Genomic DNA, 22111 nt, shown 5'->3' with positions numbered 1-22111 from the left:
GAGGTTTAGAGATGGGCAGGTGTCCTGAGGTTCCACAACACACACCTTTCTCTAAACCTCCCATTTTTTGGAGACGGTTTCTTTTTCTTTAACACGTCACGTCGCGGGAAACTGCAGGCGTCTTTGGCCTCCAACTGAAAATAAAACTCCATTCAGAGTTGAACGGTCAGCCAGACTGCTCTACAAAACGAGAATTCCAGTCCCACCCAGCTGCAATTATGCAATTACTGCTCAGACTGGCAGATGGGGGAACCGGCACTGCAACGCTTTGTGGCACGGCCACAGACACGATGAGTCGGTGGCACCGACACGCTTGTCCCTGCCTACCCACCACGACAAATCACGTTGGGGGAGGACAGGCTCTAACAGGAAATACGCTCTAAACACATCTCAATATCGTATTTTAGCTTATGGCGTTGTATCTTCCTTTGTAAGAGTACTTCCAGTAACACTTTTGCATTTGTCCTTCTTATGGACATGCTCCATCTATCGGGTGTTCTCAGACTATTTGTTACTTTTGCTTGTAAGTCAAAGTCGCAAATATATATTTTCCTAATTCTAGCTGAGGTTTCAGTTGCCCTATTCTTTCTAGGTAAGCATCCTTCCTACCAAATAGTTGCAGCGTTGGGTCAGAACGAGTCATTTTTTTACAACTGACTATTCCAAGCATGAAACTTGCTAAAAATATTCTGCCAACAATTATTTGGTATTATGGTTTCTGTCTACAGATAGTCTACCTCACTTGTTGTTTTCGTATCCATTGCAAAGATAAAAAATGAGTCTCCACTTTCAAGTTTCCCAAAAAGAAGCCTGTCTCTTATCCCAGGGCTGAACAACTGGAGCCTGATGATGCCACAGACAAAGAATCCCTGATATATCTGAAGACCACTCTTGGACACTGCTCCACCATGCGCAGCAGGCTTAGGGAAAGCACCCAGTTACTTACGGCCAATTTACAAGGCAACGCAAGACCTGCAATCAACGGGAAGGAAGTAGAAAATACACAAAGATTAGACACAAAAGCACTCAGATCCTCAGCACCGTCGCCAACAAGCTTAGTTAGCACTAGAGACCACCCATGAGAAGCTATAGATAGCAAGTAGAGCCTATGTATTCCCAGCTAAACAACTATGTCAAAATAAAGATTGTGAAGAAATGAAAAAAAAAACTGCAGAAGATGGGGAAAAAATGGCATCTACAACCAACAGAGCAAATGGTGACAGAGAAAAATACATCTTACAAGCTTTCCCAGATCACTCATGACTCTGGCTGATCTCTCTTTTTGCAGGTGAGGCTGAGATGGCCTTGGTGCCCACCAAGAGGAAGAAGAACAAGAACACCAACTCCAGGATGCAAGGGAGTAACCAACAACAGGCTGGATCCTCATCGGCTGACAGAGGTACATGTTGGATCGTTGGTTTTAGCTATTAATTGTGCCGAGTCCTATGACCAGGCTCTCCGGTGACGCCAGTATCAAGGGAGTTACACCTTCTGGTACTAGCCAAAGCGCTGGCCACTCCGACATATTGCACCTAATTTACACCATTTTAAATTTAACTCTGTGAAAATACAAGCCCCTTGCTTCTAAAATAATTCAAGACAGAAATTATTGGTGCTGGCTGACAAATATCTAGCGAAATTAAAATATTTCATACTAACATTTTAAGTGTTGTGTTGAAAACGTGAAGAAAAATACAAGCTATCCATTAGCGAGCGGCTCCTTTGAAAAGAAACCATGACTTTTTTTATAGAGAGATAATTTGGCTGAAATGTTACAAATCTTTCAAGGACAAAACCTGCAGTACTATTTTTTTCTGATGTATTCATTGTTGAACTCATCTCTGTGCGTTGGCAGTAAAAAACATTCATTTGTTTCAACTGAAAACGTTTTTAATATGAGGTAATCTTTAGGATAACGCTTGTCTTTAAAAAGATGATTAGATCATTTAGCTTTCTTAAATAAAAATTTCAGCTAGATTTAAAAAAAAAATAAAAATCAGTCAGCAACTATTCTGGTAAACCCTCCTTTTCATGGAAAAGGGGAAAAGGAAGTTCTGTGTTTTAGGCTCTGCTTTTTTTTTTTTTTTTGTAAGCAAATGACTCAAAGCAGACTGCGTCGCCCTGCCAGTGTGTTTATCCCCGCGTGCGCTGAAAGCAGAGCGGAGATTAGATAGGAGCTGCTTACACAGACACCACCAACAATTCCCAGAAAAATTAATGAGCCGAATTCAAAATTGTCTCAGGCAGTGCAATTTACTGGCTGCACCCGGTGTGAAGACAATCTCTGTGTGGGCTCTCTGAGGGAATCACAGTTGGATTTCACACTGCTAGCTCACGTGATGAGTCAGAAGACAGCATCCCCAAAGGGCTCTCCTCCCTCCCCACCACAAATACCTCTGGGACAGAGAGGTTCTTCCACAGAACAACGTTGAACTGAGTTCAGATGCACAAAGTCAGCCTCTGAAACACCCACTCCTCTCCGCCGATCAGGTCTGCAAGCCGAGCCGCTCTGCCTGGTCCTTCCTAAGGGCCCCAGTCCCAACAAGCGTCTAATCCCACCTCTGACAGACAAGTGAAAAGGCCCTTGCCTGAAATTTATGCAGTCAGGCAATGGGAATAATCCCCTCCATCTCTGTCTCTCCTTACCTCTTCAATAATTAGCCATCTACGGATGAAAAACACACAAATGAAAAATAAGGGGACTTATGCTTAAACAATACCTGTCAAAAGATTCAATGAAATGAAGGTTCATCTTTAATACTGAGAGATTCCATAATGAGATACAAAAAGAAGATAAAGGGCTGCCACCCCCCTGGGTCTCTGTATAAAGATTAGAGAGGGAGAGACACGTACGTGCTCAGACTAATGGAAGAATACCTCAGCAGCACTCAATCACTGCAGGATATTTCCTGTGTCCGTGTCTCAGGATAAATGAGACTGTTTAAAAGTGGTTAATTTCTTAGCAATCCAGGCAAGGATGGTGGAGATAAAAGAGCCAGAAGCTCTCGCAGGAGGTACAAATGAGCAATTAAGCGTTAAAAATAGATAAATAAATATTTACATTCCCATATCAAAGCGTAACAAGAACTGCACCGTAACACAGCGCGCTAAGGCAGAGGAGAGAGATCAGCCTCCCTCCTGGAAGACACCAGTAGCTGGAGAGGTGGTACCGCTTTGCCGTACGACCTTTTCATAAATCACATTGGGTCAAGGAAACAGTAGAGCTGTACCACTCTTCTGTGCGTCTTTTAATTTCCCTGACGCTTATGCATAATGCATTGGTCCTGTCTTTGAGCTACTTTCAAACAGCTTGTTCAAAAAAAACCCGTCACTGAGTGGCTAATGACAGTCTCTTCTGGAGGGAGACAGAATATGTTATGTTTTCGCCCGGTCTGGTGCTGTGATGGCAAAATGAGAGCATGGCCAAAGAGCCAGGCACTGCTCTCTGCTGGAACGTCTTCCCCATTGCACCCGTCCACCATCCCGCAACCAGCAAGCATAGCCGGAGCTCCGCAGAACCAGTGACAGCTTAAAATGCACCGTGGAAAAATCTCATTTCAGTTGGTTAGAAGACGTTGCTGAGACAGCGTTCTCCATCCTGGACACTGTGCCCTGGCTTGCTTGAACTGGTTGTTTAGTGTGTTGTTTTGTTTGGTTTGGGTTTAATTTAAAGAGGGAATTCAAGGCAGGAGTGCAGGGATTAGCACCGATAATGCTGCCGTTTGTAACAACTCGAGGGCTTTTACTGTTAGAACCCTTTGGTGCAAGGTACCACACAAAGAAGACATTTCAAGCAAGTCCCACCTCAAAGAGTTTGCAAGCAACTTCCTTTACTCCAAAGCAAACGGAGCCAGGTGTGCGAGCCTGCTGGGAAATCCAGTAACTGTGGGCACGCAGGTCACTGTGGACTGCACCTGTGTTCATAGGTGGAGTGCAACCAAGACATAAAACAAGCGCTTGTAAAATACAGGAGATAACAATGCCCAGCACCTTTGCTCCACTTCAGTCAAAGGAGTTTTGGCATTGAGCTGGAAGCTTGTGCTCGTGTGATCACAGGGTATACTGTAACAAATAACGATAACAGAACAGTCCAAAGAGTAGACAACTCCAGTCTTGTCATCTGCTTGCTGCCTGCTCCCTCCTTCCCTGCTCCCACCTCATTCCAGTACGAACGGAACTAGGACAGAGCGGACTTTTTAGTCGACTCACAGGCTTTGCTGTTCCCAAAAGTGTTGTGCATAGCCAGGCTGAAGAGAAACCAGAGGCACAGTTTCTCAGCCCCTGAAAGTATCAAGCCTTTCTATGTTTTCTGTAGGTTTGGAGCCAATGATTTGGGTATCAATATCCCAAATGTTAGTAACATAAACCCCAAACAGACCAAGATAGTGGATAATAAATCCAGCAATGGTTTTGAGGCTGATGACACCATTACGTCAGATACCACTCCTGAAACAATATGGCTTGCCCTTCTCAAGTCCTTTACCAGCAACCATATTCAAAATAAAATTTCCCATTACGGATCATTCTTTCACTCATATCCAGACATGATCCAAGTTCCAATCTGAACGTCTTTTGTCTCATTTATGTACTATCACTTCACTGATTTGTTTTGAGAACATTTGAACAATATGAGGATCGATCAGACAGAAATTTCTCACATCTCATATTTTTTTTTACAACAGTACCACGGCATATGACAGTCTAGTTGCATCAGGAAAGATTCTGAACAAGTTTTGCTACTTTAGTTAAAACAAATACATTATAAAGCACACTGTTAGACCTCTTGGCCTGTATCTCTGTCTGGGTGAGACAGTACTCAAGCTGCTCAGCTGCTTTGAAGTATCTCTATCCTTTAGAACACGACTGGGGACCACACCTGAGAATGGTCTGTGCTGTATGAAGAACGTCAGAGACCTGAATTATGGACAAAGCATTGGGGTGATGGGGAAAAGTCACAGAGTCTCAATTTGCCTTGCAAAAGAACAGCTTTTGCTATGTATTATACAAGGAAATCTCTTGAGCAAGGAAGATCTGGAAGTGATGTTTTCAATTGAGTTTGTCATTCCTAGAAGGCCAGGTAGTTAAAGTTCTTCACATCTGCTACAGCTAGATACAAGCTCTGATATTCTCCTCCACAAATAATGCAGCAACACTTACTGGTTAGGCAGATCCTTCTAACTTTGTCCTGGAAAAAAAAAATTATTCCCTCGGAATTCACCAGCTTTTCAACTCTGGGATCTGAGAATAAGTAACAGAATCGTTGCAAGCCTGACATGATTAGTTACCAGTTTGAAGCAGTGTGTTTCCCATTCCCACCCCTTCAGTCATTGCCACCACAGTTTAGTGTGCCATTCCACTTTGTGGCTGTCAGGGGAACCGCAGAGCTGTCACCTCCTGGGCTTGTCAAAATTCCTACACACTCTAACAGCTGAAAAGACATTTTCAATGCACAGTATATGGGTAACACTTTTTAGGAGGCTCTTCTTGCCCTTATTCCTTTGTACCTCCACACCTCTCCAGACCCTGCAGTCTGTCAGACCCTCCCATAGCCATCCCCAGCCTTCCATATGGATCGCTGGAATGATTTGTGCTCCGCTCAGGGCAGAGCTGAGACCCACCTGGACAAGGTATCTGAGAAAGTCCTGTGAGCAGAGGCCCGCCAAGCAAGAGAATGCCATTTAACGCTGACAGACCAGAGCTGATTGCAATGGTCCCTTACGCTACACATTTTATTGTATTTCCTCTGGTTTTCCACTTAATATTCTATGGTACCTGCTACCAGGTCACATTAGCAATAATTTCTGAATTGTTTTGAGACAATACCCCTAGTGATGGCTATAAAACCAACTGAAGCAGTCCCTTACCTTACAGTATTTTTTTCTGTAACAGCTGACTTTCTAGATGAGGATTCTAAGAAGATCCCAGATGATCTGAAGTTTCTCAATTTCCAATTTTGCAGCTCATTCCATCAACTCTGAAGTGGAGCTTGACAAAGCCAAGTCTAATGAGAACAGAACACAGGGTAAGGCATGCCCTCAAGAAGAACAGCCAGGAAAAGAGACACCAAAAGTACCAATGCGACCAGGACCATATTTTTACATCAGTGGATCCAATGGAGCTGGGCTGTAAGTAGGTCCTCTCAGCAGACTCATATGAACTTAAGTATATTCTGTTACTGCTTTGTTTTCTTTTCCTCTGGTGTTCTGTTAAATCATTTTTATCCCATCCCAAGTCATGCAACGTTATCCATTGTCCAGTGGCCTCAAATAATTTTCCTTTGATTTGCTGTCTGTTTGGGGCGGTACACCTGGGGAACCATTTAAAAATAATTCAAATAGAAAGTATCCACTGGAAGGCCACCTGTGGTAGAGCAGCTAACAACTCTATCTTTGCAAATAGAATACTTTTATTTGTCTAATGAAAGCTTCTCTGGTGGGGCTGTTCAGAAATCACTTACCTACACCGTGTAGCAAATCTGCTAGCATCATCACTAGAGCTAGGAGGCACTGTTGTTGACCAACATAATATTATGCTAAATGTAAAATATGCAAAAAAAAAAAAAGGAGAAATTTCTTCCCAAGAAAAAACGTCAGACCAGAAATTCCATTCATTCCTTTCTGAGCTCTTTCCAGCACATTGGCATTCTTCTCTAGCTGTTGTCACCAGCAAGCACCACAGAATCTCTGCTACAAACAGCACTTCCCTTCCTGCATTTCCATAGTTTTGTCTACAAACAGCTTTTTCTATTGCTACTTGGCATCTCTCCCTAAACTCCTCAGCAGAGAGGCTCCTTATTAAGGCTGAACCCTGAACATTTGTATTCCACGGGTACCGGTTTGTTGTGGTTTAGCCCCACTCAGCAGCTAAAATATCACACGGCTCGCTCCCCTCCTCACCACCCCCCAGTGAAATGGGGAGGAGAATCAGGAAAGAAATCAAGGCAAAACTTGTGGGTTGAGATAAAAACAGTTTGACAGAACAGCAGAGGAAGAGAAAACCGAGATGGAAAACAAAAACAATAACAGAATATACTTCGGCACGTAATTCCCAGTACAATAGCTCACAGTGGATCCTGATGCCCAGCTCCCTCCTGAGTGGCAAAAACCTGTCCCTCAGCACCATCCCCATTTTATAGACCCAGCGTGACATCACACACGGGATGGACCAGCCCTTGGGCCAATTGGGGTAACCTGTCCCAGCTGGTGGCTAACTGGTAAACTGTCCCAGCTGTGTCCCCCAGCCACAGGTGCCACCAGCTCCAGCTCCTCTCCCAGCTCTGGTGGAAATTAACTCAGTCCTAGCCAGAACCAGGACGGAGTTGCATCCTAATTGGGAAAACCCTGATGAAATGGTACAAGCTCTCAGAGCTGCTGAATCACAGTGTTCTTAGCATCCTCTGTTAGCCCCCTGCCCTCTCAAGGTCAGAGCAGCAGGTCCACTAACAGCTGTTCTAATTAATGCTTCCCACCTCGTCCCCCACCCAGGGACTTCTGGGCATGGTAGGTCAGGCTCCCAGAGAAAATTATTAGGAGATCAAGAGACAGGACCTAACAAAGTATTTGTTACTAGAAGGGAGGCTACTTTGCTGTTTTGTTTTCCACGCGCAGTGTGAGCATCTATTGCCAGAGCAGGGGCTGGCAGCGTATCTATGACAACACGAGAGAGGATTATGCGCTGAAATGGTGTGAAATCAAGTGCCGAGAGACCTATTACCATTTCAAAGAAGGTAGGGGTGTCTGTGGGCCTTTCGTGGGAGGGGGTAGTGGGAAAAACTTGAGAATGCTGGACTTGTGGCTCCCAGGGCAGAGGAGGGGTAGGAGAAACAGGTAACCTCAACTTTTTGTCAGACCTCAGAGGGGATATCGAGTTGGATTGCCACGGTGATTAAATAGAAGGGTTTAGACAAGAAAACAGCTCTGGGAGAAAAGATACCATGGAAATGAACTAAGTATAGTGAAATCGGCAGTGCAGAGAGCTAACCATAAACCATCACAGGCACTTTTGAAACGCAGTCCTCCTGCTTTGGATTTGAGGACAGGCCGCAGTGGACAGACTGTAGCATAGGGACAGCACGCAGCCGACTCCGGCTCCTCTCGAGCACCAGTCTGGGCCTTGCATCCGGAGGGTGCCTCGCCTTGACAGACAATCCCCACCGTGGAGGTCGGGAGGGGAGGAATGGAAGGAAGAAAGAAATAAAGTAAGCTCAAGATGGGTCACCCCACACATGCCAGGCCCAGCTGTCTCTGTCTAGGGAGAACACAGTCACTAAAAGCCAAACCACTCCACTGTATTAGCGAGCAACTTTTTAAATTGCCCCTCCCCTCCATCTCATCAGTGATGACTTCACAGGCCCCAGCCAGCTTTCCCACCAGAAAAGCATAAAATCAGTGTCTCTGGCCAGCACCCTCAGAGTGATATTTTGCATAACAAATGCAAAATTCCCTAAGCACAGCTTCTGGGGCAATTCTTCTCCTTCTGGGAGCTGGTCAAGCCTGAGCATCACGGCATGGAGCTGCGTGTCTTCCTGTGGCAGAGGGAGGGTGTTATCACTTCCCTGCCAGTCCACGCACAGCCTCCCGCCAGCCCTGAGGGCAATGTGGTGGCTGTTTGCCAGCCTGCACCGTTACAGCAGTTGGTCGAACACACGGCGGTGCAGACAGGCCACGTTTAAACGCAATTCTGCTGCTGGAACGGTGTGACGACAGTGTCACCTTTGGAGTGGGCGAGGGATGCCCTGTATCGTGAAGCCCCATCAGGTTGGACAAAAACATTTACAGCAGGCGATCTCACTGCTCTGTCAGTCACTACTGCCTGAAAGCAAATTTGGTGAAGGTTAACAGTGACAGTCAGCTTCATCCTGCAGATTCTATTGCATGGGACGATGAGGGCAAGCTTTATTTTTCCCCTCACACAGGTAAGCAGCTTCTCTACCAGATTCCGAACAACAGAGTCCTCACCAGTAAGACTGGGCTTTTATGCTGCCTGAGAGAACAAGAGCGGGTGATGACAAAGATCAGTAGAAGCTCTCCTTCCAAGTAAGAACTCTCACCTCTTGGAAACTTGACCAGAAACATTTCAACAGAAAGCAAGAGCACATAAACAAAGGACTGGTTTTTCCTGGATGTATAACCGTGGAGGATACAAAGTATATGGGGTTTTATTTCTCTCTTAACTTCTAGAAAATTCTTTTTTTTTTTTTTCCAGAAGTACATATATTAGAGACAGAATTTCTTCTTCTTCTTCTATGTCTGGAGTTGCAGGAGTGCCAGGTCCCCCAAAGACAACAGTCACAGTAATTCCCCTGTTTTGGGAATATCATCCCACTGGAATTGCCACAACTTCTTGTGCCGTAGACACTGTAAATGTTAAGAGAAGCTTATTCCTATATTTCTGACCTACCAAAAAACCAAATGGCAATCCTGCACCATGGTTACCTGCAGCCATCTCAAGTAGTTTTTTAAAAAAAAACTGAGCATATGAAGAATGTCTTCAGGCTAACATTTATTCTTGAAAACTTATGGAATGAAGTAGCTCAGAAAAAAACATACAACAAACACACCACTGTCTACAAGCAGGAAAAAAAAAAAAAAAAGCAATTTCTTAACTTTCTACTTGCAATCATCTTTCTGAAATTAACAGAGGGAATGAATGTGCTGGACAGGGTTTCCAACTCATATTTGATTCTCCCATAGGTTACTGAAGATGGAAGAATTCTTCCCACAGACTTTTCGCCTGGACTTAAAAGATGAGAGAAATGCCTTTTTTGAGCTTTGTAAAGGTGATTTGTTTTAATCATGGTAGCAACCAATTGAAATAGCTATGTGGTCCTCTAAAATGTCCATAAAAGTATGCACAGCGATAATAACTGATATCGATGTGCATGTGTATGTATATCCACACACACACGTTCAGGTGAGCGGTTTTCAGAGCCGACTAACTGGCACATCGGTGTTTCATATCACACATGGTACTACAATAGACTCCTCCTCTCTGCAGGAGAACAGATTTGGATCTGCAAACCAAGCTGCTCTAACCGAGGTCGAGGAATTTTCCTGCTTAAGAATCCAGCCGCTGTCAACATCCTTCAGGCCAAGCTCCGCAGCACCAAGGAATATCTGCTCAGTGAGAAGGTGCCATACAAGGGTCCTCGGGCAAGAATAGTGCAAAGGTAGAGACCGAAGCCTGAGAATCCAGCTGTGAGCAGTGGGCTTGGTTAAGCACATTGGCCTCAGAGAGTTGAAGTGTTCCATAGGTATTTAACGTGGTCACACCACAATCTCACCAACCTGAGATTTCGTTTTGTGGAGGAGGGTATTTCTCTGGTTAGCCTGTCTTGCATCTACCCTTCAGCCATTTCAAGGTAGATCTTTGTCATCAGAAAGATTTGAGTCTACCTTTCTCTGGAAATTAAAGAATGACTTCAAAAGGCCAGATGCTACCGTTCTGTACAGCAATGCTACACATAAGGCCTTGTGCAAAGCAATTTAAATTAATTATTATCCCAGATTCTTACACAAAGCTAGCGTTTTACAAATTGTACAGCTACAATATCTGTTCTGTGCAATCTAACAAAGCCTCTCAAACATCTTCTTAACTCTGCCTCAACGCTGCAAAAGTCTATACCTCAATCAACAGGCAGTGGCTAGCAGTCACTAAAATTTTGGGTTAGAGTTGTTTTATTGTTTATTCCTTGCATGAATAAAAGAACTCTGAAGTTTCTTCTTTGTAGAATATAGAACCTCTCAGCCACTGCTTTGTAGAGTAGCAGAACAGCAGAAAAAGGAAGGGAAAAATAAGGCAGGAGAAGTAACGGGAACATTTTCAGCTACTGAATGTCACTTGCTTGCTCTTACACAACGCACTCGACTTCCCTTTGCCTCAGTGCCCCTCTCTTAATTGAGAAATGCATTTTAGGTAAATCACATCAGTGCTTTGAGATGAGTGAATAAAATTTTCAGAGAGAAATACAAAAAAGATGTTTTCATTATTTATCCCAGGAGCTGCGGTTCCCAGATCTCTTTAGTGTGCACAGCTAGGCATACAGGGCACTCTCAACATCAAGGGGTCCATACCTGCATGACACTGCCCGGCATTGTCATGACATGCCAGCAACGCCAACGTGACACGCTCATGACCACGGGAGAAGCGCATTTCGCCATGTAGTGATCACTGCATGTCCAGGCAAAGCGGCGATACCGATTCCTCACGCTGACCCTGTGCCACCTCCCCGACATTCTGCTGTCACGGCTTGGCATCTTTGTCTTGCCAGAGAACACAGCGCACAGCAACCTGCGTTCAGGTTGAAAATGGTAAAGAGGAATAATGATCTTACAGGCTTTTTGCCATCGGGGGGACTGTGTTTATGCACAGCCAGTGCACGGAGCAAAATCTGCCTGACAAAATTAGACCAAGTGCCTTAGTTAGACCAACATGTGGTCTTTGACAAGGACAAGCAGCAGTGCCTGGGCAAGACGTGGTTGCACGCTACCTTACATCTCATTTTGATTTCTATTAATGAGGGAATGGCTTATGGTCTGAAGAACGAGGCTCCATATTCCTTTGAAAACTGTTGTTAGCATTGATCGTTTTAACAGCATATCCTTGTTATTTACCTGGACATCCAGCAACCTTTGATGATAAAGGGAGACAATTCCCAGATTACATGACCCTGGCAATAAAAGCAATGGTGCTGTACGAAGGGCTCTTTGTGCAGAGGCATAAACTTTGTATATTCTGCAGTAAATATTAGTAAATCTTTAATTACCTCCTGCTTCTGAGACTCGGCGCAGCTTCTGTTCCTCTCGAAATGAGCGGTTCTTGGCATCTCTAACCTCTCCTACGGGCGCCCTCTGCTGCCATTCACCTTAAAAAGGATTGAAAAGGACAAACATGAGTTCTGTGGTGTGAAATGAAGGGCTGTGGGGTTTTGTGAGCTTTGAATTGCCATGTATTATGGCTACTTGTTGGTGACGCCTGTTGAAATGCTGCTCTGACAGGTATATTCACCAGCCTCTGCTCCTGGAAGGGAAGAAGTTTGATGTCCGGTCCTACCTCCTCATTGCCTGCACAGCACCGTACGTCTTGTTTTTTGCCCAGGGTTATGTCCGGCTGACCTGTGTCGATTATGATGCCGCTTCTGACGATCTGACTGTTCATCTGACCAACCAGGTAAACTAAGTGCACTTAGTTCAGAAGAAGGGGAGGGTGCGGACACAGATGGGAAGCAAAAAAAAAAGGCTTTTGAGACCTAAAAATAAATGTCTCATGCACGCAAAATCCCTGCACCCAGGAAATGAGTGTGAGCTTATGGTCAGGCACGGCAACAAGGGTGAACAGAAGCAGTAACGGATCAGGTTCTGTTCTCTGTCACGGACCAATTCTCTCTTAACCTGACAATTTATCTCCCTGGACCTCTTTTTCCTACCATTATTCTCTCATGTATCTGTAGACCATAAGCTTCTTAGGGCAAGGAGCCTTTGATTGCCACTACCTAGCAGAAAGGACCCCTAATCTTGGCTAAGGATTTTGCTCATCCTGTTGCGCTTAAACACGATAATCATAATGATGTAAGATGCAGATGTGTTCTTCAAGAGCCATCATCCTTAAATCTCCATCATTGCTTTTCTTCTCAAATGAGAACTGTAACAGAACAAGACTGCTGTGGCTTGTACCCCCATGCATCTCTTGTCATACAAAATAGAAGCCTGCCTTGCTCAGATCTACCTGCGGTTTTGCTTCAAATGAGGCCCTTCAGCCGTTAGAACTGGCATTGATAAAAGGGAATTTAAAAAAATCAGAAGGAAGAGGACAGTTTGCTTTTAAAGCCCTTCTCTCCTCCCAGTGTCATGCTGTGTTCTGAGAACTCGCAAAATACGCATTAGAGAGGCATCAGACAAGCCCACTTCAGTTGGAGTTTTATGGTTCCTGCAGAAGTGCAGTTCAGGACAGCAGATTATCGCTGCTTCCTGCAATATATGCCATTATCAGTGTGCCACTTGTTTTCCTGGAACAGTTTGTTTGCTCAGCTAGAGAGCGATCCACACGGGAATTCAGGTGCTCGCGCAGGATCCCATGGCACAAGTGCTATTAAACAAAGGACAGGTGTTTATTAGCAGAACATAAATTATCTGGGTTTCTGCTGGGAGAAGGGAAACAAAATATGCAGGTAATAGGCCAGACTTCTCCAAATGACCGTTGATTCTGGTCTCAATCCCTTCCTACCCTTTCATCCCACCTGGAATCAGCCATTTTCCCCACTGTATTTCCAAAAGACAAGAGGTAGCAGAGACAGCATCACTAACCAGAAGCTTTGCAACCTCAGTAACAGATGGAGTTGCAGCCAAGCCCAGCTGTTTCACAGGGAAGGGGGACTTGCCTTTGATTAAACAACGTAAATACCCCATTATTGATAAACTCCAGGTCCACGGGGATTAATGAGACAGTGGAAGAGAGGAACCCTCACCTCGGTTTCCTCCTCGTCTCTCCCAGATGGACTCTCCTCGAGGAGAGCACTAGGCAGACAGACACTGGAACTGGATTTAGCCTAAAGAATGTCATCACTGTGACTTGAAAGCACCTCTCCCTGTCTGCCAGCCACTGGTCCGGACATATCACACATGCGCACACACACACACACAAACACTGCTTTGACAGACACCCTGCGTAATTGTCTCTGCAATGCCCGTGTGGGTCAGGCACATTTCTGCCTGCGGCCGCGTTGTACAACGGGAATGAGCACATTTGCTCACGTTTAGCTCTGCTACTGAGGGGCTCTATCCCCTCCACCTCTCTAACTTGATCCTGGGGTTCTTCTCGACTTCAGATGTCTGGAAGAACTCGGCGTAGTTGGATGTCTGCTGTGCAAGCCGGTTCCCGGTTACTCTTCACTGCTGGAAATCTAATCCTCCCTTTGCTCTGTTCCCCCACCTCCCAGTACATGCAGAAGAAGAATTCCCTGTACGGCCAGTTGAAAGATGAGACAGTTTGGCGCATGGAGCACTTCAACAGCTACGTTAATGAGAAGTTCAGAACAAGCCATGGCCTCCCCGAAGACTGGGTTTTCACTGTGTTTACTGTGAGTACAAGCGAGTGTACGCTGTGCTAGTCTCCCTAATTAGGGTGACAGGAATAGGGAGAAAAACCGTCAGCTCACTGGAGCCCCCAAGGAAACACATAGACTGGGTGAGACGGCACTGATGGTCCCATGGGAACCATTTATCTGCAGATGCTAAACACCAAAGTGAAGACACAATGAATTTACTTTAATAACATGGGTAAACCACTGGGAAAGAGCCTGTGAATGTAAATGCTAGCTATAAAAATGTAATTATAGTCTTCACGTTCCTGGCCTCTGCACTAAAAAAAAAATAAAGTACACATTAGAGAGCTCTCCAGCCTGACAGGTCTCAGCCTGAGAAGGGACTGCACTTTCAGTGGTCTCTTTCCTGTCTGACTTGGTCTCACCCTTCGCTTTCTGTCTGATTTTGCCACATGAAAATCACGTCAGGGCCTCAGATTTTCTTTTATCATGAAGGAGAGATAAGAAGACTCAGCTGGCTTGATTTCTTACCCTCTTCCTGTCTTGTTGAAGAAACAAAGTGAAGAAATGATCCCCGAGACTTCCTTTCATCAGCCTGAGTCTAATGATGAATCAGTCCTCTACATGACTTGCTGGGGTGAAAATGAAAAGGACAGAGGCCACAGCTTTCTCAGGTTAATTTTGGAAATGCTGTAGTTTAAAGCCAACTACAAAGAAAATTTAAAAGCTAAAAACTTTGTTAAGATAATGTTTTTGTTTAGAAAAGCAGCTCAGAGGCCAATCTAGTTGAATTAATCAAGTTTCTCAGGGGATCAGAAACTTTTCAGACAGCTTTATGGTATTTCTTTTCATGCAGAAATTCCCCTCTGTGCATTCCAACTCCAAATTGAGTGAAGCTCAGCATCACCTACTGCAGGTTGCTGTAACTCACCAGGCTTCTTTAAAACATGATGTCCAGTACAGCTGTGAGGGGGTTGTGAGTCACCACAGCCAGAAATAGCTGTGTTCAGCTCACATCTAGGTGCCCTCATAGGAGTAAATGAAAGAATACCCTAAAAATTCTGCAGACAGCTCCTTCTGGGTAAGGGACAAGGGCCAAGCTTCCTTCATGCACCACTGCAGCAATCTGGAGAAGCAAGTTCAAAATTCAACATCCTTCCAAGTCTAGAGAGGAGCTGTGCTTGAGGCAGGGGAAGAAAAACTATCCCTAAACCAAGAAGGCACCTCTGACTTACAGGGACTCCTATACCCTTGGCATTCACCATGACCAGTTACCACTGTTCCCCGTCTTCCATTTCAGAAAAGGATGCAGCAGATCGTGTTGCAGTGCTTCCTGGCCGCCAAGCACAAACTGGATTGCAAACTGGGCTACTTTGATCTCATCGGCTGTGACTTTTTAATTGATGAAAACTTTAAGGTAGGAATACAATATTGTCAAATACCAAGTACGATGTTGGCAAGATGTCTCATGCCAGCAGTACAGCACGGTTAACACAGGCTCTGGTGCTAGGAATTAAACAGAGCACTCAGTCAGTCAGCTGTGAAGTGCAGGATTCATTTTTTTTCTCCAGTTCCATTGTCCACTATCAAGACAGGGCACCTATACTGCCTGTACATTTACTGCACGGAGAAACCCTGCCATTAACAGCTCAGGGTGGGACAGGAGTACTCACTGCAGCTGAAACTGTTCTGTGCAGAATTTTCGCAGAAAGTGGAGTTCATCGTGAAAACGATGGGAATTTTAATGCCTGCTCATTTTTTTCCTTTCTCCAAAAACCAAAAGTGCCAGATGATCAGTGTGTAATGCCTCTAACACCACATGAAGTATACTGATTTGAGTATTTCACTGATTTACACTAGCTGAGCGTCTGTCAAAGGCGATGAAGAACTCGCCCTCACCATTCTGGAGAATCAGTCACTATCGATTCAGAAGTCAGCATCAGCATCTCCATGTTCACTGCGGGTTTGACACATTTATCAATAGGTCAGCCTGCTGAGTCCATAAAATCTGCTAGAATTACAACTCAAACTCGTAAAGGGTGAACGAAACACAGACAAGGAAAGGCAGGAGAAAGGGAAATATTAAATACAGTGGTTGAGATGTAGCACAGTCCTTCAAAACCACCTGGCCTAAGCATAACAGAAAGCCACCTGGCAGATTCTGCTGTTACTAAAGCAGAAAGGAACTCAAACATATTCCAGCAAAGGGCAGTGGGAACAGCAAATCTTAAGAAAAAAAAAAGGCATTAATGTATGCAGCACTGGGTAAGGCACTCAAACAATAGACTTCTTTGTACAGGAAGTCAATGGCAAGGGAGAGTAAATGGCAAAGACACAGAAACTGGTGCTTCTCAAGTTTCAGTGGGAATTGTCTTTTGCAACGTTGGCATGCAAAGCCCTGGCTGTGTAAACTTTAAGTAGAATAGAAGATCCAGTATCACTCTATTGTGGCAATTCCTACTTGGCTAGTTAAAAACTTCAGTGTTTAAAGAGCATTACGTCCCCATGTATTTTACATAAGGAGAGATAAACAAAATCTGTTTCTTGACAAGTATTATCTGTAAGTATGATGAGGATTTCTGGACACTTAGTGGTGACAGCGTAAGTTGGAACCTGGAACTTTCCTTTGAGATAGAGCAATGTGGAAATTTAGGCATTATTTAGCATAGGTTTGTCCATGTTTTCTTGCCCCTGCTGGGGAGCAACCAACCTATTTCTGTATCGGTGCATCAAGAGACACTGTACACTCCCTGCAGAGGCAGGGTGCAACAGCTGGACGCAGGAAAACAGCTTCAACCCACAGTTAACACTGCTCAGTGCAGCAAACTCCTTGTTTTCTGTGGGCTGACATTACAACTCCTGGTCTGACATCCTATCCTCTCCACCTGGAATACGTAACAGCCTTATTCTCCCCGTCATCCTATTTCACATCACGTATGGAATCTGCTTTATGCTGATTTAATATGGTCTTGTATGTCCAGTCCTACAGCTCATCACGCTTTTCCCCCTTATTTGTCTGAGATATTAATGCCCCCAGCATCATTCCTAATAATTCTTGAAGGCCCCGCAGCATCCTGATCCGCTCTTTGGAAGGTGTTTTTCCTGCCTCAGAGTTCTTAGAGGCACAGACTACGAAAGCAGAGCCTGCTGGGAAACCACAGTTTTCTGTGGAGCTTTGCATATTCATATGTAAGCTGAGAAAAGAATGAAGTACTTTAAGAGGAGAGGCAGCAAAGCGATGGATGCGGTTTTGCTGTCGTTGGCTTTTTTCCTACCATTTTCTGGAGCTTCCTAGTGCTGCACTGTAAATGCCTACGTCTCTCCACAGCTCAAGGAACCTGTTTTCAGAAAGCACTGCATCAGCAGTGCAAAAGGGCTTCTCTCCAGAGGTATGCTGGGAAGACAGATGTGTAAATTTTTTATCAGCTGTAAAGGGATTCAGCTATCTATCAGCAGAGAACAGACTGAATACAGATAAGCCTTTTGCCAATTTGTGATGATGTACATAAATGAAGCTAACACTCAAATCCTCGGTTAAAGCAGGGACGGTTCCTTCGATTGGAACGACATAGCTTTTCATTCACCCCGGGATCATGAGGTACCACATGGATACTGTAGACATGGTTGTGCCCACTCCAGGTCACGATGATAAAAAAAAAAATTCTGATAAAAGCTTGTTGAGACTGTGGAAAAGAGAACACCACTGCCTTAGCCACTCTCACTAAGCAGGTCCCCTTGTGGCTCAGCAACATCTGAGTAGCCCTTCCAGTGCTTGGTTTGTGACTCTGCATGAGGCTTCAGCTATGTCCACACAGGACACAAACCAAGTTATTTTATTCCTATTTCTGACTGGTATTTCAGTGCTGCTTAAAGCTCCAGCCAGAGGTCAGGCTGCCCAGACGCCTGCTGCTACACAAACACAGAACAAGACAGCCCTGCTGTGGATAGCTTTGGGCTTTGGAGCATGTTACAGCCATCCTCTCTACGAAAAAGTCCTGATGTAGAGAGAGAGAGACATTCCCACTCAGCCTTGGCTATCAAGTCACTTGGAGCCTCTGGGAGCACGGACCGCTGATGCCCTGTTCCTCCCTGAGACCCCAGCAGGAGGTTTAGCTTCTACCCAGCAAGCTCCAGCAAAGAGCCACGCAGTTAAATAAATGAAATGTTTTTTGATCAGAAACAGAAGAAAACTCTGGCTCAATCATGCATTTCCTGCACACCAAAAAATCTTACCTCTGCCCATGTTGGCAGGGAAAGGACCCTTGAGACAGGTCTTACGCTGTCAGCCAACGTGTCAACAGGTGACAGAGCCCAGTTCATCGTCCAAAGCGCCTTTCAAAGACATTGAACTGTTGCTGTAAGAACAGTTCTACAGCAATGAGACTACAATAGTCATCAAAGTAGGTGAAAATAAAAAGTATTCATCAGATGCTGCTACTGCACCTAGCACAATACAAACAGCAAGAAATGAGACTCAGATCCTGGTGTAATGCAGGATCTGGCCACAGTTGGCACGTTGTTCAAAAACCTATGGGCAAATGCTGCTATTTAAAGTTTTCAAGCCTACCTGTGATGTCTTGACAGAGTAGGTTTATGATGTGACAGAACACGGAGTTGTACTGGCAGGCTGCACGGAGTGGGAACCTCTTCATCCCCGAGAAACATCCAGAGCAGCACTTCCGACCAAAGCCACAGGGCACTCGTTATTGTTCTCATCCCTCGAAAAGCCTAAAGAAAAAAGATGGTCCATGGTTAGGAAGTCAAGGACAGACATTCTGTTGCCCAGCGAGGTGGTGGATGCCCCATCCCTGGAAACATTCCAGGCCAGGTTGGACGGGGCTCTGAGCAACCTGATGTAGTTGAAGATGTCCCTGCTTCTTGCAGGGGGGTTGGACTAGATGACCTTTGAAGGTCCCTTCCAACTCTAACCATTCTATGATTCTATGATTCTGGCTGTCATATTTTTGCCAGGAAATTTTGAGCAAGGCACCTGCATGCCAGATGCAGGCAGAAGCACAAGAATTGTACAATAATGGGGAATGTGGAAGATGAACAGCATGATCGATGTCACAGAGAACTTTCTCCCTCCTCTTTGTTGGTTTTATTTGTTTTGAGAAGAAATCAAAGCCTAATCAAGACAATTATGAAGGTTCAATATCTATCAGCACAACATCTTACGAACTTTTAATAGGAAAAAGAACCCTTACTCAGAAGAATGAGTTTGCCAAGAAAAATGTAACTTAGGTGCCCTCTGTTGGCATCTGCAAAGCAGGTTTTTCTCAGCAGCTGTTCCAGTTCACCTCTGGGGGAAAAAAAAAAGAAGACATTTCACTGCTCTCACTTACTAGCTTCTCATTTGTTTAGTAAAGTATTTCAAATAAGTGAAAATTATTGTTGTATTTTATTCTCAGAAAAATAAAGAGCCAAAGTGAAGGCTATCATGTTGCCAAAAATCTACCAAACACTTAGACTTCATTTCACAGGTAATTGCAAGCAAACTCATTGCTGCTTCAGAAAAAAAAAAAAAAAAAAAAGAAAGAAAAATTATTTAAAAAAAATCAATTAAAAGAGAGCAGAATTCTCCTGTTACATGATTAAACATCCCTCCTTACAAAAGGCTGAATAGTTCCTGTATGTTTTATATACAAGATGCAGCACCATATGGCGGAGGCAGGAAGTGAACAGATGAGTTTCTCTCAACGTAGGGAAAATAAACAGTAAACAGAATTACACACAAGTCAATTGTTCCGTTTCACACAGATTTGCAACTGGACGATCGCACTGTGTGGCTCATACCTTCAGACTTTGGCATTTCAAAAGGAATTGGAGATAAAAATCAGGATCTTACATGGTTTCTACCTGAAACTAAAGCTTACCCAGGAAATCAAGGCCAAGGGTTCATTGAAAACTCAGTACCATGTTCACTTCGTTTTGATCCTGTGTCTATCTCAAATCAAAATGATTCCTTATAAATTTATTTCATGGTATCCAAAAAACTCACCTAGAAACTGTTAAGGAAACCGCTATGTTAAGAAACACAGTGCCTTTATACACCTATCGTGCAAGAGTTAATCCAAAGAGCATCAGCCAGAGACACCAAATAACGTGTAGGGTTGTTCCCAAGTCAGAAAATGTATGCAAAAAGGGATTTTGTTGAATTCATCCAGTTCTTATGAAAATTCTGTCCTGCTGCACTCGATGTTCTGGCAGTTTGTTGGGATTTCTTAGTATTCCTACCTCTCATGGTGTTCACAAAGTCAGTAAAAGGGCATTGCTTGGGCTCTAAGGGGACCCAGCCTGGTCTCCTGATCGGCATTCATCTTTCCTAGGTCTGGCTTCTGGAGATGAACGCAAACCCAGCATTGCACACCAACTGCAAAGTCTTGAGAGACATCATCCCAGCTGTAGTCTACGAGAGTCTTGGTAGGTGAACAAGACACAGGGTGGCCAGCAGCAGAAAATGGTATCACTCCACTGCTTGTCAGAGGAAAGACTCTTGTTTATATCAGTTGGAGGTCCGAAGCAGCCTTTGAATAAAGATATCTCCCTGCTGAGTTTATCAGCAATTTAGAAGGCACTGAAAATTTTAATCCATGCAGACCTGGAAAAGCTGTGGTCCTTTTAGCCCCGCAGCTATTAGAAAGAAAAAAGTGGTTAATTTTTTTTTTTTTGTGTTATAATTACTTTTAAGAATGTTTTCTTATAGATTTCCCTACAAAAGGCTAAATCTTAATACGTGGCCCTATAAACTACACCTGCACATTTTTCTCATGCCTGTTCTGAATGTGCAGTAATTTAAGTTGGTTTTTACATTGTGCCTTGCACAGCTGCAGCAGCGCTTAAACGGCAGCGTACCCCACTGCACCTCAAAATATAGCCGGCAACTCTTAGGTGAGCTATACAAAGACTGAAAAATCGTACCAAGGTATCAGCAATAGCCTACTTACGCTCACTTTCAGAGGTAGTTACCTTCCTATGCATCTGTATGTTTATTTGGGGGTGCATGCATATCCTGTAGTGCATTATAAGCAGTTTTACAATATTTTTCCCACCAATTTCCTAAAATGTTTCCAGTGGAGCTGAAGCTGGCTGAAGTGGAAGCAAGAAAAGTGCGGGTTGTTTTCTTTTTTTTAAATTGTCTTAATAGTCATAGTCCACAGAGGCCACAGATCATAGGTTGGAAATCACTTCCCCTCCTCACCCCTCATCCATCCCACGCATACATCTGCTTCGTGCGTGCACATCACAGCTCGGGTGTATTTTAGCGTCAGAGCGTTCAAACCATCTCACAACTGCATCTCTTCTTTTCCAGATTTGGTTCTTGAGGTTTTCAACAAGCGCCTGAAAGGCCAGAGCATTTTGCCTTTAGAGACACTCTGCCACTTTGTGCTTCTCTATCATGAGGATGCTGCAGACCTTGGCCAGAAACAACCCTCGAAGCCCAGAACTGGCCTGTGCACAGGGCAATTTCCGCAGCCACGCGCAGGCAGTACGAACCACTTCGGTCAGAGCCCTGCCACAGTGCTGAAGAAATCTTCCAAGAAGATCCATTGCTTTAGAAAAAAACGTTGCCTTGTTGCCCAGAAAGGATTGTCATCTTAACTAAACCACATCATAGAAAAACCCTCTGAACTGTTACAAAGCAAGAGGATTTTCACAAGTTCAGAAGACATAAAAAGAAAATAAAAGCTCAACTTGTGTGTGCTGTGCATGTCCAACTCATTTCCACCTTATATAAAGAAACAGGTATCAACCTCAACTGCAAAACGAGTAACTATTTCCGTACCTTCCTAGTTCTTCTGCGGAAAGCTACACCTTAACCAGCCAGCCAGAAATTATAGGAAAATGAGACGACTCTTAAAACTCATTCAAACACATTAAAACACACCCCTTCTAAAAACGATATCGACCTGACCAGTGCAATCCAAAACCAGGCCAAACTTTTTACTTACAAACCCCTCAGACAAAAAGGCAGGGGGAGAAGCTGCAAAGACTAAAACTAAGGCTGAAGAGTGGAAAGCCCTCAGTTTGTCCCACCTTTCGTAGCTGCACGTCCAACTCCCTCACTGATTA

The 22111-nt window shown here is 44.3% G+C and overlaps 1 protein-coding gene across 1 annotated transcript; it reads left to right on the top strand.

The window, feature by feature from the left end:
* The first annotated feature begins 1103 nt into the window (after positions 1-1103).
* Positions 1104-21834, top strand: TTLL10 (tubulin tyrosine ligase like 10). The gene is made up of 11 exons (XM_010129338.2): positions 1104-1399; positions 5960-6125; positions 7608-7726; positions 8915-9035; positions 9693-9778; positions 9997-10168; positions 11997-12168; positions 13934-14074; positions 15339-15455; positions 20368-20461; positions 21351-21834. The coding sequence occupies exons 1-11, from the start codon at positions 1300-1302 to the stop codon at positions 21638-21640; spliced, it is 1578 nt and encodes a 525-aa protein (XP_010127640.2). The 5' UTR covers positions 1104-1299; the 3' UTR covers positions 21641-21834.
* Positions 21835-22111: the final 277 nt, after the last annotated feature.

Source organism: Chlamydotis macqueenii, chromosome 21 (genome assembly GCF_036417535.1).
Source record: "Chlamydotis macqueenii isolate bChlMac1 chromosome 21, bChlMac1.mat, whole genome shotgun sequence".
Lineage (NCBI taxonomy): Eukaryota > Metazoa > Chordata > Aves > Otidiformes > Otididae > Chlamydotis > Chlamydotis macqueenii.
The sequence above is the reverse complement of the archived record's forward strand: the minus strand, read 5'-3'. Positions and strand labels throughout refer to the sequence as shown.